The sequence below is a fragment of the Phodopus roborovskii genome, unplaced genomic scaffold, assembly GCF_943737965.1.
Source record: "Phodopus roborovskii unplaced genomic scaffold, PHOROB, whole genome shotgun sequence".
NCBI lineage: Eukaryota > Metazoa > Chordata > Mammalia > Rodentia > Cricetidae > Phodopus > Phodopus roborovskii.
Window position 1 is genome coordinate 17,140,692 of NW_026126549.1, and position 20,612 is coordinate 17,161,303.

Consider the following 20,612-nt stretch of genomic DNA (forward strand, 5'->3'; position numbering starts at 1 on the left):
TTTAAAGTAGTATTATCAACCGTGATGACTCAAGTCTGCAATTTGAGCTACTTGGGAGGCTAGGGCAGGAAGGTTGCAGGTTCAAAGCCTGTCTAGGCTTCAGAAGTAGGTCAAGACCAATCTAGGCACTTTATCAAGAGCCTTTCACTTTTTTTAAAAGTTAAAACATGCTGGGAGTATAGTTTAGGGGAAGAGCACTTACCTAGAATGCATGAGATGCCAGCTACAACCTCCAGAATCATTGAATAAGCTAAAGACAAGCAACAATATCATGTAATCTTTTCAAGCCACCAAGTTATTATTGAGTACATTTGGTTCCCCATATGAAAACTTTTTGCGATGTGAAAAGGTAGCATAACTTTTCAAGATGCCAACTCTCATCTAGAAAACAACTGCTCTGGCCAGGCAATCTTGCCCATTGTTGCTAGTTTTTTAAGGCAAGGCATGGCTTATTTTCCTTGTAATCTGTAACCTTTTCTATGACATGTTGATGGCATAGTGGGCCAAGGAAGCATTTTGTATTGAGTACCTGCAAGTGAAGGAGTGCATGTGACTTCCTATTGCATATCATTACAGCTCTGAAACACTCATGCCTGGGATAGTCTCTGTACAGAGTGAGAGGTTGATAAATGCTCATTGGTGGCTTTGCTTGAATACCTAATAGGAACCTCAGTTGTAAGATATCCAAGATGAACCCAGTGGTAGACTGACCAGTTCCCCAAGGAGGGCCAAATTCCAAGTCTTTCTCCTTGATTATTTCTACATACAGATTGCAAAGACATGTTGATTCCATCTGCTAAACCATTTCCACTCATGTCCCCAGTAACCAATTTTGCTTTCTAGTTCGCTGCTGGTGGTCTGTCTGCCCTCTCCTTGCCAGATGTGGATAAAGTCACTCTTTCTGCACACTTTCGTAGTGTATAAAGTGAGGACATGACCTCTCTGAGGTATGGTTGAGGAGAAGGTTTTTATTATAGATATGAGGGAGAGTACAGCCAGAGACATCTGGAAGAGTTCCGAGCAGGGAAAGAAAGCAGTAGACTAAACATGGCCAGTAGGCTGGACCACGCCATGAGAGAGGGGTGGGTCAATGAGAGAGGAAGATCAGACAGTGTGTGTGGACAAAGGAGACCAAGAGAGAGGGCCAAGAGAGAAAGTGGAAGGGAAGACCAAGAAAGCACATGGCCAAAATGACAGGGTTAAATGGGAATGGGAAACCAAGGGGAAGGAAGCCAATGAGCTGGAGAAGTCTAGGCAGGGGTGGGTTGAGAAGAGCTAGGATGCCAGCATGGACTCTGTAATAGGTATTTGTGATGCTGAGAAAGCCTGGGGGTCAGCTTGCATCTTGGTATGCTAATAGGTATTACAGTTAGTCATTTGTTCAGACTTTCTTTTGGCCATGGCAGGTAGCTCCATGTGCTCTCAAACAAAGCCTCATACTTTAAAATAGCTTACAAAACCACTGTGGTATGTCCACAGTCTCTCTCTCTCTCTCCAGCTGTTGTCTTTCTCCTACACAAATTTACTGAGCTCCCTAAATGCACCCAGCAACCCCCCCCCATTTCTTCACCCCTTGCCTGCCTCCTGCCTGTGTTTCTGCTTTCCAGACTTCCAGATGTGTTGTTATCATAGACCCAAGCTTCATTTCTTCAACACCCTGTCTAAACAGGTCTAGCCTTTCCCCAGGTATCTGGAGTTTTAGAAACTGCTATAAGATACTTGATATGGTTTTTATTCAAAAGGTGGAAAAACCAAAAACCTATCTGAAAAAAAAAAAAAGACCCAAAACTTGTGCCATGTCACCAAGAGTCTCAATGGGTTGGGAAGGGTACTAGCTGTGCAATTTTGGATATCCACACTTTTGTTGTGCCTAGGGTTGAGTGACACTCCTTGCACATGGAATGAATTTCTTTATGAATCTCAGCCTCAGGCTGAGATGCCTTTTACTAGATTCAAACCTTTCTCAATACTCAAAGGAGTCTCTGTTTCATCATGCATTCTTGGGACAGACGAGGCCGGATCCCTCTGGAGGCACTCTTCTTCCAGAAGGAAATAAACCTCGCAAGAGAAGCTGTGTTGCTCTGATGGGTCTCTGTAACGTCAGCTGGCATGGATCAGAAGAGCTTTTGTCATGGTGGCCGTTAATGATGATTTACACATTTTAGTCACTTGCAAAATGACTGGCACCCTGCACAACAAGAGAAACGCCTCTCTCTTCTGGCATGAGAAATCTGGTGACCCAGCTGTTTCAATAGATGGCTTCTACGTGCTTCAGCCCTAGTGGCAACTGGTGCCTAGTGCCCTGCTCTACTGGAATCAATTTTGTTTGGTGATTTTAATGAAGCAACTTCATTGTTTTTCTTCCTGCAGATTGCTCTTAAAAGAAAATGGCCATTTCTTTAAACTCATGCCTGGGCCTCATCTGCTCCTTGTTGTGTTTTTGGATGAGGACAGCATCCCCTCTGAATCTGGAAGACCCCAATGTGTGCAGCCACTGGGAAAGGTAACTGTTTTGAAAGCAGCCAAAGCCTTCTGTTCCCTTATCACCACTGGCCCGATGTATAGAATGGAAATTTGAGAAGCCATTTTGAAATCACTTTCCTGTATAAAATAAATTTAATACATTGAGTCATGTTACTGCCCTTGGAATGCATATATCGTGTGTGTGTGTGTGTGTGTGTGTGTGTGTGTGTCGGAAACATCTGGTTCTAACACCAGTACAGTTGTAAGATGGAGGGAAACACTAGGAACTCAACTAGAGTTTTAAGCACTTATCCAAATGTGGTGATTGGAGGAGCTGGACCCATGCTTAAGAATGTTGAATCAACAGTGGGGAGCAGCATGGGGTAACACACTACACTAACACATTGAATTATACAGGATGAAAATGGTTGTGCCATGGGCAGCCTGGTGGCCTGAGCCTGGCCTGGCCCAGGACTGGTGTGACACAGTACTGCAACCCCAGGTCTTCAGGAGGCTGAGAAAGCATGATCACAAGCTCAAGCAAGATCTGTCACCACTGCAGTCACAGTGTGCAATAAATATTTACTAAAATAGTAGGAAAGGGTCTGAAGTGCAGGAACGTGTGTGAGTGTGTGTGTGTGTGTGTGTGTGTGTGTGTGTGTGAATGTGCATTGCATCAAACTTAGAACAAGGAAGGGACCAACAGGCAGTTAAGCAGCCTAGTGGTTGGTAGCTTTAGGCATGAGGAACAGTTAACTTGTGAGATGCTGAGAGGTACAAATCAATGGATCTTGAAAATGTCTTTACTGTGATGTGAAGCTGGTCCACCAGAACTTAGAGCCCGCAATGCCCATGTGGGGGAAAAAAAAAAAAAACAGCAGAAGGGAGTTCAGTGATGAGTGCATGAATTCATGTGGTTTGACAGCATGGACTTAGGAATCAGGCAGAAACACATGCCTGGGAATGGCTGGAAATTTAGCATTGGGATGGTTAACACGATGAGATATGAAGTTGCTGATGGGATGACCAAAGGGAATGTGGGATCTTCCAGCCAGAACCTTTTGGAAGACCAGATTTGACTTGATTCCTTACCCACATTGAAGTAAGGCTGTCAACATGCCATTGTCTTGTCTTGTTGACCTGATGGGGGGGGGAGGAGGAGCAGGGGGGGCAATTACCACTGTCTGGGACCTTGCATGTGACATCTACTCAGTCAATTATTGGAAAGTAGACCCCCTTTCTGGTAGTGATTGAAATGGCCAAATACGAGAGATACAGGCCACTATAATCTCTACACCTAGTAGAATCTGGAGTCAATCTTGGAATAATCACCAAGATGGAAGGAGACATTGGGAGCACCTGGGGACGTGGGTTTTCTATGCGTTACTAAAAAGAAGGGCAATAGCCACAACCTCCTTGTTGATAAAGGTTTTCTTTTAAGATGATGATTCCTAGAAAATGTATTTTTAAAAGTGCATTGATGAAAATAAAAAAAAGGTTAGGTCAATTAAAATGACCAAATAAAGGGCTCTTGGGATGGCTTAGTGGCTGAAGGCACTTGTGCCAAGCTTGAAGACCCGGGGTCAATCCCCAGAAACCAAATGGTGAAAGGAGAAAACCAATCCCTACAGTCTGTCCCCAGAACTCCATATTAACACACACACACACACACACACACACAGACTCTCATACATGTACACACATACTCACACAGTGCACACATACATGTATACACACACATACACTCACACATACATACATTCTGCATATAGACATACTTGTAAAAAAATTGTGATGGCACAGGTAGTACTATATTTTCAAAAAAAAAAAAAAATGAAATGAGAAGACTAGTTCCAAGGACATGTTCTTGAGAACAGGGCTTTCGTGGGGCTCATGGTAGACTGTTTTGTAGTGAAAACCACTTGTACTCTGAGGTTTCGAGCCAGGAACTGGAGCCTGCTTCCTCAGTGTGTCCTTGTGGAAGATGCACTCTCAGCCTCCACCAGCCCTACAGGGTCAACATCTGTTTCTTAACAAGATCCCCTGGTGTGTGTGCAGACCTTCACCCTGGAGAAGCACAAACACAAGCCCTCTGTCAGGCCCTGCTGGCTGTGTCTCCATTGATCTCTGAATGTTTACTTTCAGACAGTGCCATGCCCTTTTTTACTGCAGCAACTGTGGTTTTAGGGCGTTGCCTGTAAAGCAAAGGAGAGAAAAATTAAATCCTGAAAAACGTGAGTGAAGGAATCCTGCACAGCATCCGTTGGAAAGCGGGTGACTCTGAAGCCTTGGTCCCCCTCCCACGCCTGTGCTTCAGTCCCAGCCTTTCCGTCCAGATTCTTATCAAGATGGCATGAAGGAGGAGCAATGGCCCCTTTCCCAAAGTCCCAATCAGTAACCCAGAAGTGGTAGTAATTGAATCAGCAGTCCTGAAGTGAGCTGAGAGAAGAAATGAGGATTATTACCATATCTGATTAAAGTAACAAGATAATTCAGGCAGATAAAATGTAATTAACCACTTTGGAATGTGCCCAAGTGATGATGGCGTGCCCCCTCCTGTTCCGTGACCTTAAATTAATTCCTGCCTGGGTTTCTCCCTTGTGATGCCTAATAGGTTAAAATCATGATGATATGTTTCTGTGTGTTTGCGGAGGTTAAACAAACAAGTCACAGAAAGCAGAGGGCTGCAATTCCTAAAGCAGAGGGGCTTCTGCCCACCACTTGGATTTGAAGCCTGGAGTGTTCTGGGGTGGCATCTGAGAAGGGACAATGTGAGAAGGTCAGGGTTTGTCAAGGCTTGATGTCAGTTGTTAGGGATGACTTATATTGGGAGCTCCTGTTTCCTGTGATGGGAAGTAGTCTAGATGGGCATGTTCTGGACAATGCCGACTCAGCCTTCCTTACCTTGCAGGCCTTTTCAGAGCAGTTCCTGGTTAGTGTGGTGCCTGGCCTGCTAGCAGAGGAGATAGCATGACATTGACCAAGGCACAGTGATGAGGGCGGTGTTGGGAGAGGTGGGCCATTTTGCAGACATTCTCCTTCTTGAGGTCAACAAAAGCTTCCAGCCAGTGTGCCCATTGAGAAGTAGCAGCCTAATTGTCCAATGACAGATACTAAGAGAGTGAGATGTAGTCACTGACAAGACTATTTGTGAACATGGGAAAAGCTTACAACGTGATCTCAGGCTTTAAATATGTATGCATGGTGTGACTATAATGTGAGAAAATCCAAAACCTTCAAATTACCCCCCAAAGACCACAAAGGATAGCAATATGGTGTCCATAGACACACGGTTGTTACAGAATTCTCTCCTTCTCATTCTAAAAGTTTGTTTTCCCAGTTTCATAGTGTGCTCTAGAATTTCTTTAAAACTGGAAGACAAAGGGATAGAGAGAGAGTCCAGTCAGCTTGCTGCGCATGCCTGAGTTAGACCTGAGTCCATCCCAGCACCTGTGTGAAAAGCACAGCAGAGTGGGCATAGTGGGCATACTTGTGTCCACACAAAACACAGCTTTCACCTCAGATGAAATAAAAGTTTATTTTGGACCCAGAACTGAGTGATCATGGCCCAGGAACACACATCAGGTTCCCACATTTCATTGTTCCAAGGTGGAAGCAGTTTCATCAAGTTTTTTTTATTGCAACAGAACAAAGTAAACCATAAATCATACATTGGTAGAAATATCAGAGAAGCAGGTTATGACCAGGTGAAGGAATCTTAACTACATGTGTCAGATGTTATAGAAAACATTCTTAGCTCTTCCACAGAGAGAAAGTAGGATTTTGTTACATTACTTAATCTCAACAGTTTTTTTTTTTTTTTTTAAATCAGGATCTTAGGTCTGACAGAGGTGGGCAATGAATGGCTTTTTAAGGGGCTAGTGGTAGTCCAAGAGAAATTGTATTTAGGTTCTGCAACTGCAGCCTTACAGCCTTACAGTCAGCAAGGTTTTAACCAGCTGATCAGTCCATTTAGACAGCTTCCTTCTGGGAAGGCGTGTTCACAATTGTAAGCCCAGCACTGGGGAGGTAGAGACAGGAGGATCCCTGGGCTCACTGGCTAGCCAGCCCAGCCTATTTAGGGATCCCTAAGCCAATGAGAGACCCTTTCTTAAGAGACAAGGTAGATGGATCTTGAGAAGCAAGCCCTTACATTAACCCCTGATTCTACACACACCTGCACACACGTGCACTGGAACACAAACTCACACTTGCACAAATGATCGATCACCATTGCTCTTCAGTGTGTACAAAATTGAATTTCACAGAATGTCCTTTGCAATTGTCTGGGAACCTTGTGTTATGTCTAACTCCTTAAGACAAATTTAGTTCAATAACATCAGTATTGTAGAGCCTGCTAGAGCAAGGATTTGCTACTTTTTATTTTTTTTTCTCTGTTCCAAAGCACATATGGAAAGTGGTTGATTTTCCTTGTAGCTGAAGCAGATCTGTAGCTATGGCATAGGTCTGTCCCCAGAGGGATGGGGCAAAGTCACAATAACATGGAGTCAAGATTCAGTTATTTCTAAGTAACTTGCTAGGAAGCAGACAGCCTGGCAAGGAACTCAGCATTTGCACCCGTGTGGGCCTCAAGATGCTGCTGGGGGCTGAAGAAAATACTAGGAGCTCAGCGTGAAATGTCATTTTGAGAGCATTGATATTTTAGCAGAGGTCTCTCGCTTTGCACAAAATGAATCACCTTATGCTAACAACAGGGGCTTGTTTGCACCCAAGCCTGTGCCTTTGGGAAGTAACAGGGCCTCTCTGATGGTGCAGAAAAGAAATGGTCACCTACATATATGTTAGAGATTCTGAGAAGTCATCACCATGTCAGCTCCAATTATCTGTTTAAAATGTGGTAATTGAGGCCCAGGGCATTTGCTTTGCTTTCTCAGATTACAACCCTGCTTTTTTCTAACTCAGTGATCTTCTCAGAGGGCCTGCAGTTTCTGCCTAATGTTTCTTGAGGATCCTTGAATATCCCTAAATACTACATTTCAGTATGCCAAAACATTATAATTACCCCATGTTATCTCCCATTGATATATCTCCCATTGACATGCAGGTGTAAAACCATCACCAAGACCAGTTTCAGATTTACTGTTTGTGAGGTGGTCATTCTGCAGCCTTCCCAACCAGCTCTCTTTTGTCTACATTGAATTCATGTTAGAACTTCAAGTGAGAAGTTAGAACCTCTTCCTCTTGTCCATTCTCATATTGATAATTCTTGTCAATGAATTATTGATTACCCTGTATGTAAGTCAGTGATGCTGCCCCATTTTGTTTTTGTTTAGATTTTAATGGAGGTTTAAAGCAAATGGAGCAACCCTTCTGAAAAAGAAAATTCTCCTGCTTTTCTTGTAGGCAGACATTATTCTCTGGGGCATGCAAAAAGTTTAAAAACAAAAACAAGTATAGAACCGAGTGTCCAGTGTTCTTTATATTCTTTCCCAGACCACAAGTTTCTAATCTCCCAAGAAGCCATTAGTGGAGTGTAAAGGGGAACAGAGCATTTAGAAGGTAGCAAGCTGCTGGCATGACTGTCTCAGGCTGATTATCGCTGCTTATTTATATATTTAGAACTGAATGTAAAGGACTCATGGTAGCCTTCATTTCTGTGTCCTCTACAGCCTTCTGCTGCCTGGGAAGCTAGGCCAGCATATGAAAGGCAAGTGCCCCAATTGTCCTGATTTTTTTCAAAATAATCAGTGAAATGGGGTTGGTTCTGAATACCGGGATTGTATCTCTGCTTATTAACCTTGTTGTTTGTCTGCTGACTTACGGTGAGCACTTTTTATGAAAGGTCTCTGTTGTGCATGGATCCTGGGATGGGAGCGGTGAATTAAGTACAGAAACACACAAGGATATGTTTTGAAGTTTGGGAACATTATCGTAATGTGGACAGGAAAAGGATTTCCATTGCAATGTTTAATGTGGATGGACACTTGCCTTTTTCTTTATTGCTAATATTTGTCTTTGGGTTGTATTGGTTCAATCAAAAACCTCTATAAACACAATATTCTGTTAAAAGCCAGTAAGAGCTGGCCAAGCAAGTTCAAGGCATGAATTCAGTCTTTAGCACTGAAAAAGGAAGAATCTGTGTGGGGTTATAAGCGATGATAGTTTAGCCTCTTTTTTGTTTGTTTTGCTTCGGTTTTGGCTTTTTTAAAATGCGGGGATCATATCACTAATGTAAAAGTAGAGGAATACTAATTCCTGTTTTATTTTTTCCTTTTCTTTTCAGCTACTCAGTGACCATACAGGAGTCATACCCACATCCCTTCGATCAGATTTACTACACGAGTTGTACTGACATCCTGAACTGGTTTAAATGCACACGGCACAGGTAACAGAAGCTTGGATTTGTGTATGAGCCTGACTGTGTGGGAATGGAATCTGATGCAATCAGAGATACCACTTACTTGAGAAAGTGTGTCCATGCATCCAGAGAACAGTTGTTGAGGGCTTTGATTCCAAGCCCAGGGGACAGTGAAAGGCTGATATAGTCCATGACTTTTGTGAACTTACAGTCTAACTGTAGGTGATACATCTACCGTCTTTCCTGTGATTAGAAAAAACGCATCCAGCTCCTGTATAGAGGATGACAGTGGACGACACTCTCTTTTTTTCTCATTTTATTTATATTTTGAGAATTTTATATAGCATTTTTATCATATTTTTCCATCCCCCGTTTCCCTTCAAATCTCACCTTCCAACTTCATGTTACTTCTCTCTCTTAAAACAAATAAACAAAACAAACAAACAAACAAAAAACAGACGGAAGAAAAAGAGATCCACTAAGAAAACATGGAGTCCCATGGCCATGCAGAAGACCTCACGGGCTCAAGCCAGATGAATTCCCAGTAAAGGGGAGGGAATGGCCACAACATCTCACCCCAAACAAGCTGTTTGCAAATAGCTGCTGAGAGAGGGGAAATCAGTTGTCTTAAATGCCTTGACACCAGGTGTGTCAACTCTGCTCCAGGACAGGCCAATGCTCTGGAGAAGTTTGCCAGCACAAATTGGAGACATTTTTCTCTTAGCCATCACCAGATACCAAGAAATGCATGCTTCAGTGTCTGTTTCTAGTTGGATATTTAACTCAGTTTATGTTGAAATTTAATCTTTAAATAAGATAGGCTATCTGCAATCCATGAGAACACAGAGCCCAAGGCATTAGTACTTGTAATAAAGGGGACTCTGATACTTTAATTCTTTTAGTTAAGTATTTATAGTGTCATAAATTATGGATTGAGTATGGTACGTGTCATTTTATAATTTAGTTGTTTAATATGTTTCTTTAATAAACACATTTTATCAGCTCCAATTCTACAAGAAATGTAAGTTCTAGTAAGAGAAATATAAAGTCTTTACACTATTTTACTTGCTGCAATTCATTCCTTGGCTCCTAAAATAGTGCCTGCAATATGCTAAATGATTATGAAACGCGTGTACTTTTTGAATCCATGAATGAATGGTTCTTCAGTTCAATCAGATGGTAAAATTAGTCTTCTCTTTCATAGTAGCATGACACTATATTGAATTTTAAAAGAAAGTCTGTGAATTCTTCCTTTGAAATATAAGTGAACTAGATATCTATCATATATTAAATTAATTGATACTTTGCACATTATTTCCAGGTAGTTAAAGTAGGAAAATCACAACATTTCTGATGCTTTGAAATAAAGTTCAGGTTGGCTGGAGTGGAGAATCCTACTTAGCACTGTAATAATTTGATCAAACCTACATTTTGTGTTCTTTCTTGTTTTGACACACTGATTTTTGTACCTTTATTATGGCTGGTAGCTATTTTTATTAAAGTAGAAGTAATTCCTCGTTAGCTTGTCACCCAGAGCTAACGGCACAATCTTTTTCCTTCATATAGAATCAGTTACCGGACAGCCTACCGCCACGGGGAGAAAACCATGTATAGACGCAAATCGCAGTGTTGCCCTGGATTTTATGAAAGCCGGGACATGTGTGTCCGTAAGTAAGGTGTCCATCCTTTGTGCTGTTCTTACATGTCCAGGGCTGCCCCTGGGAGTGACCGCTGAGCTGGGAACCTTGGAAACGGGGTGGGTGGAATGTTCCTCTTTGCTCCTGGCTGTTGGGCTTTTGGCATATGTCCTGCAGAAAGCATTAATTTTGTCCCCAGGTCCTATCAAAATTCTCCAGATGAGTATTGCTTGAGGAGAAAACAGCTGTACAGAAGATGATGCAAGGCCGGATGTGGCCTTGTCAAACTGTCATTTCAGCTGGAAATTGGTTAGGAGTTACTGGGCTGAGGTCACAGAAGAGGGCAGGAACATGGCTTTCCTGCTGTGGCTAGCTTCTGAAGGGCTGGTGTGATTTTTTTCTTTTCCTTTCTTTCTTTCTTCCTTCCTTCCTTTCTTTCTTCCTTCCTTCCTTCCTTCCTTCCTTCCTTCCTTCCTTCCTTCCTTTCTTTCTTTCTTTCTTTCTTTCTTTTTATGGTCACAGAAAGATGAATGGATGGGTCCAGGACACAAAGCACAAGTGCATTTTCACTGGCATCTTCCTTAGCTAGCAAAATAGGGATGGGTCCTTAGTTCAAGTCCATCATTGAGTGCCAGCTTTCCTGGAAGTCAGAAAAGGATGTTTTCTTCTGCATTTGCAGATTTCTTTCAGGTAGCTGAAAAATCTACTGATCCTAGGATGACCTTGAACTTCTGATCCTCCTGATGCTGGGGTTACAGGCCTTGTGCTACCAGTTTATGTGGTTTATAAAGTGTTAGATATCAAAACCAGGGCTTCTACGGCCAGGCATTGGTGGCACACGCCTTTAATCCAGCACTCGGGAGGCAGAGGCAGGTGAATCTCAAGGCCAGCCTAGTCTACAGAGCGAGAGTTTCAGGACAGGCTCCAAAACAATACCGAGAAACCCTGTCAAAACAAAAGCAAAAACAAAACACAAAACAACAAAACCAAGGCTTCATGGTTCGTAAATCATCACTCTGTTAAGTGAGCTACATCCGCAGTCCTTAAAGGACATTTTGTATTCTACTTTTTCATGTAAAGAAATTCATTGTTTCTTGTTTGTTTTTCCTCTAATGATTTCTTCTTCATAGGAAAAAAAACCAGGTTCAGTAGAGGGGGCTCATTACAATAAAAGTTAACATACACTGATTGTTTGTCTGTAGTATAGAACCTAAGGGCTGGACTCTGTGATTACATTGCTTACCCGAGAGAGCTGCGCTCCTTTCCCCTGAGGAGTTTGTCCTAAGTAGTTTTTAATGTCTTCAAAACAACAACAGATTAGTAGTTATCTTCACCAAGTGTTTATTCAATGCCAGGCACATACATCATCACACAAATTCACCCCAAACTCATGGTGAGGCAGATATGATCACGTGCATTTTGTAGATGAGGAAACTGATCAGGTGGTGGTGGGTGGTAAGGGATGATGCTGCATATATTTTGAATGTGGAATGAGATACTTCATCCAAGCAGAAGAAAGTGGCAGAACAGCTGATGGATGGAGGACAGTCACCCAAGAGTGGCTCAGCACATTGTGATTATACAGCCTTGGAGATAGCAAAGGAGCTGATGGGGCCGTTTTGCTTTTGAAAACAAAGTCTCTGCATTCAATTCACAAATTCGATTCTGTTTTTATGCTCATCTCTTTTTAAGGTGACTAAAATGGGCAAACATTTTCTCTTTTGAACTTAGCCTTTGAAAAGGTTTCTGAAAACAAAGAACTCCTATAGATATTGTTTAGACAGATAGCAAATGTGCCAATCTGTCTGCATGAGCTGGGTGGATACAGAGGTGAGGTGTGCCCAGGGGTGGGGAGGTGCTGGACTTTTCAGCTAGTGAGGGAGCCTTGGCTGCTGCTCCTTCTGTTTAATACTTTGGGGGTTCTGAGGATAAGAACAGAGTTCAGAAAGACCCAGAAACTATTAAATTTCATACTCAAAGCAGGGGAGGTCTGGAGCTCAGGCTTTGTGGAGATTCTCACCAAAGGTCCCCCAAGATGTGTTTACTGACAATGGAGGATGCAGAGAATGCTGAAGTATACTTCTTATTCTGCTCTAAGGAGGAGAGATCCTTGGGGAACAACACTGCGTTCTTCTAGTGTTTGGAGCACCATGGGGAGATAGGAATGAGGGCAGAGCCTCTGGGGAGGGGGTGAAATGCAGATCCCCAGCTCAGTGGGCTGGGCTGGGCTGGGCTGGGCTGGACACAGACCTATGCGTTTCTATTGAAGGTTCAAGGCTGTGCAGATGCTGAGGGTTCACAGAGCACACTTTGAATAGCTAGGCTTCTGCTGGGAGACTGATGAATGTTACTGGGCAGGAAGAGGGTGGGAGAGAGTAAGTAGAAGCCTTTGCTGAGAGTCTGCTTGGGAGAAAAGGAGAGATGGGAAAAAGTTTCACAAACCAAGTGTCACTAGGACATTAAGATATTTTTGACAATGAGATTGTACTCTGTTCATGAATCATGATGAGCCCTAAGTCCATTCTTGGACTGGGTTAGCCAGATCTGATATCTTTAGTTAGTTTTGATATGGAAAAATCTTCATCTTAGTGAAGAAATGCCCAGGGGATGAAAATAGGTTTTTTTTGTGTGTGTGTGTTTGCATATGTGTATAAATACATATTTTTTAAGTCATGTAATTGATCTCTTAAAAAATGCTATTGGTTAAAGTGTCAGGTTTTTGTACCAAAATATATGCTCACTCAAACATTTGCCAATATATTTTTATTAACACACACCAATATCTATGCTGGGATTACTGTTATATTCTGTGGTTCTTTCCTGTAGGTTGGTTAATAGGCTGGTTTCATGCACTGGTATTAATGATTGTGCAGACATTATAGTTATGAACCCCAAGGTTCATCCATGTTGCAGCACACATTATCTTTACTCATCATTGTTGGCTCAAGTTTTTAAACTCCAGAGAGTATGGTCCATGTTGCTACCTTGATGGAGCATGCCAAGTCCATTGTCTTCACTGTTGTCTATCTCAGACGCCTTAGAATGTTTCAAATGGTATACATCAGTTATCTCAGTTCTTCGAATTTTGTAATTCCTTCTTATGAGACAGAAATTGGTTTTTGTCTAATAACCATGATAAATGACTCAGTCATGGATTATTCTCATTTATTTTTTGTCTTCTGTGACAACACATGCCTTGTGAATGTTAAAATGATATGAGTTCCATTTTGAAAGCTCAGCTTTTGAGCTGTTCTCTTAGAGACAGAAGAAACAGCAAACCACTGTTGATGTCCTTCAGGACTTCGTCTATGGTAAAGGCAGCAGTGTGGTACAGACTGGAGAAAGGGCAGACAGACCATTAGGCCTTCTCAACTGGACCATTTCGTTTACTAGAAATAAAAGACCCAAACTATTTCACAGACAATAATTTGTTGTGTCTCTAATTTTTTCTCAAATTATTTTTGTCTTTATGAAATACTAGAGAGAAAAGAAACAGCCACTCACATGTTGCTATTTTTAGTGTAGAACACTATAGATATTTTGCCTGATCTTTTAAATCCAAAACAAATTTATAGATTTATACCATGTAAACAACCTTTCTTTGTGAATAGTTTTATTCATTTGAATTATATCATGGATATATTTCCTATAAGGAAATCAAACCTAGTAACTAATTTATATGACTAATAAGTTAATCATTTTATGTCTGGGTAATGTTATATTGATATCTACCAGTGTTAGCTGCTAAAATAAATAAGCATCATTTCATAAATCTTTCTGCAGACTTGAGTGATTCATAACACAAATTATATTGAATATAATTTCTAGGACAAAGAGCATAGAGTGTATTTTGTGTTATTATGAAATACCTCAGTCAGGCTGTTTTATAAAGAAAGAGACATAGTTAACTCAAGGTTCTGCAGGCTCAAGAGAATGACATTGTTTCTGTCTTGGTAAGTAATCTCTTGGCTGTGTTACATGATGTGAACCAGATGTCAGAGATACTGAGCATTTATAACAATTGGGAAATATATATATATACACACACGCACACACATACATATATATACGCATGCATGCACGCGTGCGTGCGCACACACACACACACACACACACACACACACACACACACACACACACATCTGAGCATCACAAGATCCTCCTATTAAGTCCTATAGCTTCAAAATCTACATCATCATCCAGAACTGACATCTTTAGGATCAAACTTCCACCATGAAACCTCTTTGGGAGGAATACATAATTATCATAATCCAAAGCTCAACAAAAGGTATGCATGTTGCATGGTTTGGGATTTGAGGTACCCAAAGGTGGCCAAACCAATAGGGGACAAAATAATTTCTACCTTTCCCATCTACTGTCTCTAGGGGGAGTGGTCTTTATTTTCATTACCAGGTTTACATATCAACCTGGTTCTGAAAAAGCCATTGGAAGAGGCAGGAGAAGGAAATCACATGGCAATGCAGCTACCTTCTAAGGTCATGCTGGAAGCGATCATGCCCCATTTCTTCTCACATACTCGTGGTTAGACCTTTGTGATATGGGTTCATCAAGCTGCAAGTGGGGAGAGGAAAATGGGTTTTGAAAGACAAAGACAAGAATGATCTTACCCACACATTAAATACTAATGTGTTTTCATATATACTGCTAAATTGCCACCTGCGTGAGTTTTCCAGTTTACATGCCTCCTCACCCTAGCAATGTATGAGGGTGCCCACTTTCCCATAACACTTACTGGTTTTTTTTTTAAATTAATTTTGTTGGGTAAAAAAAAAAAAATTAGGACCTTGCTTTATTTTGCATTTCCAAATTACCAGTGATTCTAATCTCTTAAAATTATTTTTATTATTTATTTGTTTTCTGACTTAAAGGATAAGAGCAGAGTGGGATATAAAGAGAGACTTTGTCTTTCAGAGAACCACAGAAAGAGAAATCAGCACAGCAGGGGATGGTACAGAAGGAACTGACTAGGATGATTTGGGGACTGGTGAAAGTGATAGCTTGAGACTAAGAATTGACAAGTACAAGCCCAGAGCTGAAGCCAGCAGAAGTCCTGGGGCCTTCCAAAGTCCTTTAATCTCATCAGTAAAGGACTTACATTGTCTGTGCACCCCAACCTTCCATAAGACCTCCCAACAGCACTGTTTGCTGCTCCTCTAGCAATGGAGTACTCAGGGCTGTCTCCTGTCTCCTCCCTATGTTCTCTTTCCTGGGGGGAGGGATGATCTACAATCCCAGGGCAGTGAGGGGAGGGGAGTTCTTGGTTCAGCAGAAACACATGTGAAGGAATCCGGAGTTGTGATCCCCTGAGTACTGTAGCTATTTCAGGAACATTTTGGAGTAAAGAAACCTAAAGACCTAACCATTATCTACATGATAATTCTATGAAAATATGCTTGTTGCTACACACAATTGATTCCCAAACACTTCTTTGGGATCTGGCATTTAGTAAGCTGGGGATTGTGTATGAATTTGGTTACAAGAGACTCGGAGAAACTCACATTGGCAGCCACCCCACAGAGGGAGGGAAGTGGTAAACTCAAGCATACATCCTTCAGATGTTAACTTGGCTTCATTTCGGCTAATGGCAGAAAGCAGATCATTGTAAGGCCAACAGCCTGCAGCAGGCTCACAAGGAAACACACAGGACTCTTTCCAGTTCACTTCCCATTCTCTGTGTTCCAAATGCCTTGCATTCCCCTGCTGGGTACCGCTGCAAAGGAAGGGATCCTTCCTGGATCCTTTCCTCTCCAGGGAACTTAAAGGCAGCTATCCTATACTCGGTAGATGGAAGTCCAATGTTAACTTGAGTTAAGCATTACTAGGGGGCTGTTAAGCTTGCAGAGAATTCAGAAGGGAAAGGCCTGAGGTCTGGCTTCTCCCCCCTTTGCTTGCAGGCCAGCTCTGGAGGACCAGTTCCCATGGATGTGCCCTCTTGTCTTTGGCACTTGTTAAGAGAACCTGGGAACCGTAAATAAAAAGCCCCAACTCCCACACACTGATCTCTATATGATTTCCTGTTCTTAGCTGAGAGGACTGTGACAATTGATTACCAGAGCAGCGAATAAACATTCACAGCTGATTTTAACTTGGCCAACTTTATGTAAAACTGAACCGGCTGAAGGCAAACAGGGAGCTGGAACTGTTGTTGGTGTTTGTATGAGAAAACTATTCTGAAGATGAGAAGTCTGCTCTAGTTTAAATGTCCTGCTTTTAAAAAAGAAACCAAAAATAATCAAAATACACATTTTAAATTGTTCAGTACTTTCTACATGTATGCTTTTTTTTAAAATGATGAATCAGCTTTTCTTTTACAGCACCTAAGTAAAACATTTTATGTTTACAGAATATGAAGGTAAAAGATAGTTCATACTTTGAGCGGGAAAATAAAACTATATTTTATGTGAAGTAAAATAAAATAGGCAATGGGCTTTAATCTGAAATACTGGGAGGGGCTGCAAACATCTGCAGCTTACTCAGGTTTCATTTCCTTTCAATGACAGATGTAGTGTACTTTGGAGAGCCACATGAGGCTATTTGTCATGCGACACACAATTCTGTCTCATATGCCCCCAGCCTCTTCCTTTGTCTTTGGAGATTAAGTTATGCTAGATTGGAATTAACAAAAATGCTTCTCCTTGGGAGAATAGGTGCATCTTTTGGAAGCTGTCCAGAAAATGCTATTTAAAAAGAGTCAGAGGCTAAGCCTGGGATGAGAGGAAGTATGGGTAGTCAATGGGTGATCCAGGGTGTCAGTGGTGGCTTATGTGCCCCATATTTTCTGTCCCTGAAACTATTCAGCATCCTAAGTGGTTTTTTGATCTCTTGGAGAGATTGTCATGGAGATATCGGTTGTCCCAATTAATCATCATGGTCTCTAAGTCACCCATTACAAGCCTCTGTTAGACCCATGTCTGCCACTTAGCTGACGGTCATGTCATCCGCTACACCAGCTCTTGTCTCCAGGACAAACTGGCTGCTTCTGAGAAAGTCAGACTTTTTGCCAGCCTAACTCAGGAGAAAACTATCTACAATTTTGTCAAGTGGATGAAGACATCCACATTCTGTCTCACTGTCAGCCTAAAGAGGACTGCACTGGGAGAGAGACAGCAAGCTTGAGTACATTGACAAACTGGGTAGGGCTTGGGGAATGAGCTGGATGAGATGCTGTTTCACCTACCACCCCTTTTATCCTATCACCTTTTAACCAAGTTTTCTGGGACTTCTTTCTTTTTTGTTTTTTTAACCAGATTTGTTTTTTTTTTACACAGTGAGTTGATGGTGAGATCTCTCCTTTAGGACTGTAAAGACTCAGCGTTTGGCAGAGTGCTGTGTAGGCAAGAGAAGAGCTTCCCTGATTGGTAGGCAAGAGCTAAGGGAAAGTGGGAAGGCCTGTCTTTGAAGATCAAGGCAGCCAGAGCTTCAGTCCCACAGTTTTGTTTAATTTGCAGTTACGATCTTGTCAAGCATTTCCCAAAAAAATCTGTTGTCTTTTAGACTCTTGAGCACAACCTTTTGAGTGGACTAAAAGTGAGACAGTCCCATTAGGCTGACCAGAGACAACAATGAGATGGTATGTCTCTCAGTGTAACTAACCAATCATGCCCCTCCTAAGCAGGCACTGGATTTTTTCATGTTTCCATAGGGACCCTGTTCTCCGTTGCTATGGAGTCCTACTTGTTTCAGAGGCACCTACCAGAAAATGCAGGGAGAAGCCTTTTGTCCATACGCTGCACCAGCAGAAATTCCAGTTTTCCCACACGCCCTGTGGAAACTACTCGTGGGTTTTCTAGTTGGGGATGTTGGGCCCTGCTAGGAGTGAAGATTTAGTAAATAATGCAGTAGGTCTTTGTTGTCTTCCTGTTGTTGTTGGCACTTCCCTGATTTTTAGAATGTTATAAATAGAAACTATGAATTTAATGTTGAAGAATTCCACCATGAATTTAAGAAAGACTCACTCAATGCAATTCTGATGGAAATCTTGCCTGCTGTTCTTTCTGCCAATGCAGGCCCAGTTTTAGAATCCCAGAGAGACTAGGCTAGCAGAAACAATGGAAACTTGCCTCCTCACCTCCAGGAAGTGAGGTTCTGAAATTGAAATCTTTTTTGGGATAGTTAGAATGTTCACAGGTTTAATAATTAATGCAGTGTCCTTGCAGGGACAGGTAATTGCTACTTTCCTGGAACTGAGAAGCAATTTTAACTGGACTATTGTTCAAGACTTTTTTTTTTTTTTTTTTTTAGGAAAAAGTAATGTAATTTAAAATAATAGGAATAAAAACCACATTGTGATCTAAGTGAACAACATTGACATGGCCAGGTGATAGGCTTGAATTTCTCCCTCCTCCCCCCAGTCTGACATAGTGACTTCCATTGTTTTCTACAAATAATCCAGTGGTAAATCTAAGGCAACCATCTAAACCACACACTGCTAAGCCACACATTACACAGACACTTTTGTTTTCTTCAGCTATAGCATTAAGAATATCTGAAGTTCTAGACTTTGTTTTCAAGATAAATGAGTCTACAAAAGGTTTAAGACAACCCAGAAATCCCAGAGAATTTTTACTCAGTAGAAGAAACTTCGCTACCTGGGCCCAGAGGACTCCTTATCCTGCGATGGGTCTTCCTAACCTGGTGGGCCCTAGGACAGTTGAATGAGGACAGAGGTCCAGTGGATGCATATCCTTCAAAACAGCTGCTGAGTTAGTCTAGCATACTTGTGTGAAATTGTGGGCTTAAAAGAGGGAAGGCCCCAGAGATGGAATTATCCTAGGAGGAGACTGGCTTGCCCAAATCGGGTCTTGGGTACCGTTCACAGTTGCATGGCCCTCATGATGAATGATGAGATGTTCCTCCTGTAGAGGTCATTGCTACATTATGAAGGTATTTTGGGAAATGCCATTGGTTCAAAACCCCTTCTCTCCACCATTTGGTGTCACTTTTATTAAATTTGTTCTTTGACAATTTCATACATGTATATAGATTATTCTGGAGTCTTTCAGCTCCTCCCCCTCCCTCTAACCTCATTCCTACACTCATGTCTTTTGTTTTGTGACCTGTTCTTTTTGACAAGAACCATCTGTGATTTAGTACTATCCATTGGAGCCTTGTGAGTTCATCAGCAGGTACATAACTAAGGACAACAGCTGTTTCTCCCCTAGAACTCATCAGGAGCCAGTAGCTCAGTAGTCAGTGGTAGATTTCCATGAACCCTTCCACCATCCATGATTGACTATTGACAGGCTCAGTTGGGGACCATGTCAGCTTAGCCAAACAGCCATAATAAAATCTCTCCTAGATCACTAGTCCTCCTTGGTCATGGGTTTTTAACTAGCTTTACACTACCAGGAATGAATTCCCTCTTGTGGAATGGGCTGAAAATCCAATCAGAGGGCAGTGTGTTACTCTTACAATAGCCATGCCATGATTTTACCAGTGTGTACACTTTTCCTGGTAGGTTAGTAGATGCTTTCTTAGTGACTACATTAGTTTATTAGATGCTCTGGGATTGCTTGGAGTAAAAGGCATTTCTCAAACTTATTTGCCGTGGACCTTCCTCTCCCATCAAATAATTCAAGAAAGTGAAGGTTTTAGCTGAATACACCAGTGTAGCAGACATATTCTTTCTACAGCATGGAGAAGGGGGTCTATTATACTGGCCTTGTTGGTGGGAACAGTGTTGTATACATCTTTCTTTCAATTTTTTAACCGTTTTCACTGGAGGTATGTCATGGTGGTTAACCATTATTTACCAAGAAGATGTCAGCACATATGCATATAAAATGTAAAAATCTGAATAAGACATATAATTGACAGATATGTCAGGGTTAAATTCAAAATTAAGGGGGAAATAGCAGTTAAGTTTAAAATGTGACCTTCAAAGGACATAAAGTCCCCTTTATTTGTTCTTTTTGGACCTTTCTTGATGTTCTGTAAAGTTGTCTGAGTAAGAAGTCCAGATGGTCTGACATATATTCAAATTTTAAACTTTTTCATATTTATTTACTTTTATATTTGGTGTGTGTGTGTGTGTGTGTGTGTGTGTGTGTGTGTGTGTGTATGTGTTGAGGTTGCCATAGTGTGCATGTGATGTGGCTCCTATGTGGAGGTCAGAGGACAACTTTTGGGAATTGATTCTTTCCTTCCCATATGGGTTCTGGGATCAAACTTAG

The 20,612-nt window shown here is 41.7% G+C and overlaps 1 protein-coding gene across 1 annotated transcript in view; it reads left to right on the forward strand.

Moving 5' to 3' along the window:
• Window positions 1-20,612, forward strand: part of Megf10 (multiple EGF like domains 10) — a 137,418-nt gene that overhangs the window by 40,179 nt on the left and 76,627 nt on the right. Inside the window, exons 2-4 of the mRNA XM_051201183.1 lie at window positions 2,371-2,503; window positions 8,708-8,809; window positions 10,349-10,449. Of these exons, the coding sequence (XP_051057140.1) occupies window positions 2,388-2,503; window positions 8,708-8,809; window positions 10,349-10,449 (319 nt within the window). The 5' untranslated portion in view covers window positions 2,371-2,387. The remainder of the gene's footprint in view (window positions 1-2,370; window positions 2,504-8,707; window positions 8,810-10,348; window positions 10,450-20,612) is intronic.